Source organism: Clupea harengus, chromosome 19 (assembly GCF_900700415.2).
Source record: "Clupea harengus chromosome 19, Ch_v2.0.2, whole genome shotgun sequence".
NCBI lineage: Eukaryota > Metazoa > Chordata > Actinopteri > Clupeiformes > Clupeidae > Clupea > Clupea harengus.
In genome coordinates, this window is record NC_045170.1 from 4710598 (window position 1) to 4714346 (window position 3749).

At 44.4% G+C, this 3749-nt stretch overlaps 1 protein-coding gene across 1 annotated transcript; it reads left to right on the plus strand.

The window, feature by feature from the left end:
* The first annotated feature begins 1547 nt into the window (after positions 1–1547).
* LOC116224989 (barrier-to-autointegration factor) lies at positions 1548–2194 on the plus strand. Its single transcript, XM_031586192.2, has one exon. The coding sequence runs from the start codon at positions 1646–1648 to the stop codon at positions 1916–1918; it is 273 nt and encodes a 90-aa protein (XP_031442052.1). The 5' UTR covers positions 1548–1645; the 3' UTR covers positions 1919–2194.
* Positions 2195–3749: the final 1555 nt, after the last annotated feature.

A 3749-nucleotide genomic window follows, 5' to 3' on the forward strand; every position in this document is an offset into this window, starting at 1 on the left:
ATGCAGAGACTACATGTAATTACTGCACTGAGCCAGGTCACTGGAAGATTAATTGTCCGATTTTGATTGAGCGAAATAAGATGAAAGGTGACGGGGGCAAATTGGGCCTCTGCTCATTTTCTAGTCCGGTTGCAAGTCCCAGGGTCACTCAGAGTAAAGTCAAACCTTTGGATCGTGAAAAATGTACAGTGTCCGGCGATAAAGATTTAGAAAACATGATTTAGGAAACATCTGTGTCCGATTTTGCGGATTATGCTCCGTTTGTCACAGAGGGGTTTGTCTCATTGGTCGGAGACTCTCGTCGAGTTCCGATTAAGATCCTGCGCGATACTGGGGCATCCGAAAGTTTCATTTGCCAATCTATATTGCCTTTCTCCTCTGTTTCTGATACGGGGAGTTGTGTACTAATTAGAGGAATTGGGCTTCAGTCGTTTGCAGTGCCGTTGCACAGAATTCAGCTATTTTCTGGTTTTGTGAATGGTGAAGTAACCATTGCGGTGCGTCCATCTCTGCCAATAGAGGGAATTGATCTGATAGTGGGAAATAATTTTGGTCGGGATTGTGTTTTTCCGGATCAGGTATCACCTCCGCCGGTGGTTAAGACTGAGGCTACACCGAAAGCCGAGCCAGATAAGTGTCTAACAGATTTTCCAGAGGTTTTCACGGCATGCGCTGTGACGCGCGCAGTAGCCCGTGCGCAGGCTGCTAACCCGTCTGAGGTATCTAAGAACACGTCTGCTCAGGTGTTTATACCCCATTTTCCCGCACCACTGTCTCGTAAAGACATTGTTGATGCTCAGAAGTATGACCAGAATTTACAGAAATATCTTGCCTTCACTGCGGATGACAAACATTTAGATCATGGTTACTTTGTGCTGGATGGTTTGCTGCTTAGAAGGTGGTCACCTACTGCTGATACTGAGGTGGCAGATCAGGTCATGCAGGTGGTGATGCCCGAAAAGTATCGCGAAGTAGCACTGAAAACAGTTCATGGGGAAACGTCGGGTCATTTCGGGGTAAAGAAAACCTACAGTAAATTGTTACAGCGTTTTTACTGGCCACGGATAAAGAGGGATGTAGCACGGTTTGTTCAGGCTTGTCACGTCTGTCAGATTACGGGTAAACCGAATACTGTCATTAAACCTGCACCTCTACAACCCATTCCGTCCGTAGGCACACCCTTTGAACATTTGATCATTGACTGTGTAGGTCCTTTGCCCAAATCAAAATCTGGTTGTGTTTATCTGTTCACCGTCATGTGTCAGGCTACCCGTTACCCTGCTGCATTTGCATTGAGGACAATTACTACGAGATCTATTGTAAAGTCTTTGTCTCAGTTTATTACAATTTTTGGCATTCCAAAAGTCATCCAAAGTGATCGGGGTTCTAACTTCACTTCAAAGACCTTTGCCGCAGCATTGAAAGAGTCGGACTTTCCTCCTCAGACACAGGGCCTTGGTTGTAGACTGGACTATTAGGCTCTTACCAAATTAGATGGTGCACGCGGAAGTAAAGTCACTGACAGAAGAGGAAGTTATGTTGGAATTTGTGAGCGCAATTGTAGACGGCGCTGTGAGTGGAGAGACTGTTGCTCTCAGCACATTACATCAAGAAGAGGCTCTTATCGTACGTCACCTGAACCAAGATGTCATCAACATCCCAAAAACATAAAGATTTTGTGGCCGAGCCCATGGGCGAGAAGTTAGTAATGGCTCTTGCCGGCATCGGAGAGGTTCTCGGAAAGCGTCTGGAGGAGAAGGGTTTCGATAAGGCATACGTAGTACTGGGCCAGTTCCTAGTCTTGAAGAAGGATGAAGAGCTCTTTCGTGATTGGTTAAAAGACACATGCGGGGCCAATGTCAAACAGCAAGGTGACTGCTACGGCTGCCTTCGAGAATGGTGTGACTCCTTCCTGTAGACGATGTAGGTCCATTTTTTTAATACATATAAATTAATATAATTCACACTTGTTTTACCTCTGAAGTCCACAGGCCTACTGTGCTGACTGGTTGTGAATAATCCTGGTTTGGTAGTGATAGCATTGAACCATAGCCCCATAGGGCAACGGGTAAACTCGGCTAGTTTACCACAACTTGTCATCCGCAATGTCAGTCTACCTTTATGTCTAATTTAGCTCCAGACTGTATGCCGAGTATCTGCGTATAACTGGAGAGGGCCTTGCTTTGATATTTTTTTTTTGAGTTTTGATATTCAGCTACCATGACAGTTAATACAGGTTAGGCACGTTCACCTGGGCATCGTCTGTGCTTCTCTACTGATTGTCTTTCACTGCTCGGTTAAAGTATGCCTTTTTAGACTGTTATTTAACCTTGAGAGAAGATCAATGTCCATAGATGGTTGAATTGTCACCAGACACTTGTAGTTCAGTGGCTGTTTTTAGTCGTAGCGGCCTGCTTTCTTTGCAAGCCTTTCTTTTAGTAAATGGTTTTAATCTCTGCAGCTCAGTAAGGGCCCCAGTCTGTTTAATGCAAGTTTAATAAACAGCATGAAAGAAGAATGTGGTGATGGTGACTCTTGCCCCCCCTCCCGACAGTGAAATGCCTTAATGTTGTATTACAAACCCCGCCTTTTGTTGGCTTATCATGAGAGCTAGCTAATTTTGACCAGATCCGTTTTGATCAGGTTTTTAAGCTATTTTGAAGGATATGTTTTTACTTAATCTGTGAAATTAGTCTCATCGGGTAAATGACGGCATTGCTTCCCTCGCCTGTTCCAAACATCACAGGTTGGCCACTCACTGGCTGGTCTGTTTTCTGATTGGCTAACTGAGTACTACAGCAAAGCGGGGCAGTGCAGTTTCACTGCAGTAAAAGTCATGTTGCTGCTAGATATGTTGAAGCACAAAGGAGCAAAAGCTACTACTCCCTGTCAACTTTGGCCAAACTGTACGCAAACATGATTCACAGAAGGTTTTGTTTTGTCACTTGGTTTTTCTTCCCCCACTCACTATTATTAAGCATCTATGAATTGGGCGTGGAATATTTGGCTGTGCGTTTTGTGCTGTTTTTTTGTTTTGTTTATGAAGACATGTTTAAAAAAAATAAAGTGTAAAAATCAGTAAATGGGCGGCAAGAGAAAGTAAAGCTCAATGTAGTGCAGATCAGCATAGTGTATGTGTAGTGGTAAAATAACAAAAGAGGGAGCTGAGGAACAAAGGTCTTGCAGCCCTGTGCATGCAGAGAAAAACCGAAAAGAGCCGACCCTCGAGCTCACATCAGGAACTCCTTTTATATTGTCCCGCCAATCATCTGCCATCTAGCCACCTTTGCCAGACAAGACAGCTCCCCTGTAGGCCTGAGGGAGAGGGACAGCCCAAAGTCATAGTATAACCGGGGTTTTAGTGAGGCAGACCCAGCACGGCCAAGCCGGGCATGACATCACTCCCCCCACAAGACAGAGACCCAAATATGGGACTCTGTATACTGCTCAACACCAACTCCCAAAACTAATAAAAACAAACTTCACCCAAATAAATACAAAAGTTACTAAACCCATTATCCAGAAAGACTAATTAACTAACACTTACAAAAACCCACACACTCAAACGACCCACCACCAGCAGAAATGACCACTCACTCACAGCCTCCTAATCCTCATCAGGAGCCCGTGACAAAACGCCCAGATAAGGGCAAGGGCCTCCTTTTCAATTGTCGAATAATTTAACTGGTGACGATTAAATTTACGAGAAAAATAACAAACTGGTCTCTCAATGTCATTCTCATCCTTCT

Coding starts and splice junctions, on each gene's coding strand:
- LOC116224989 (XM_031586192.2), top strand. CDS start 1,646: ATGTCATCAACATCCCAAAAACATAAAGATTTTGTGGCCGAGCCCATG.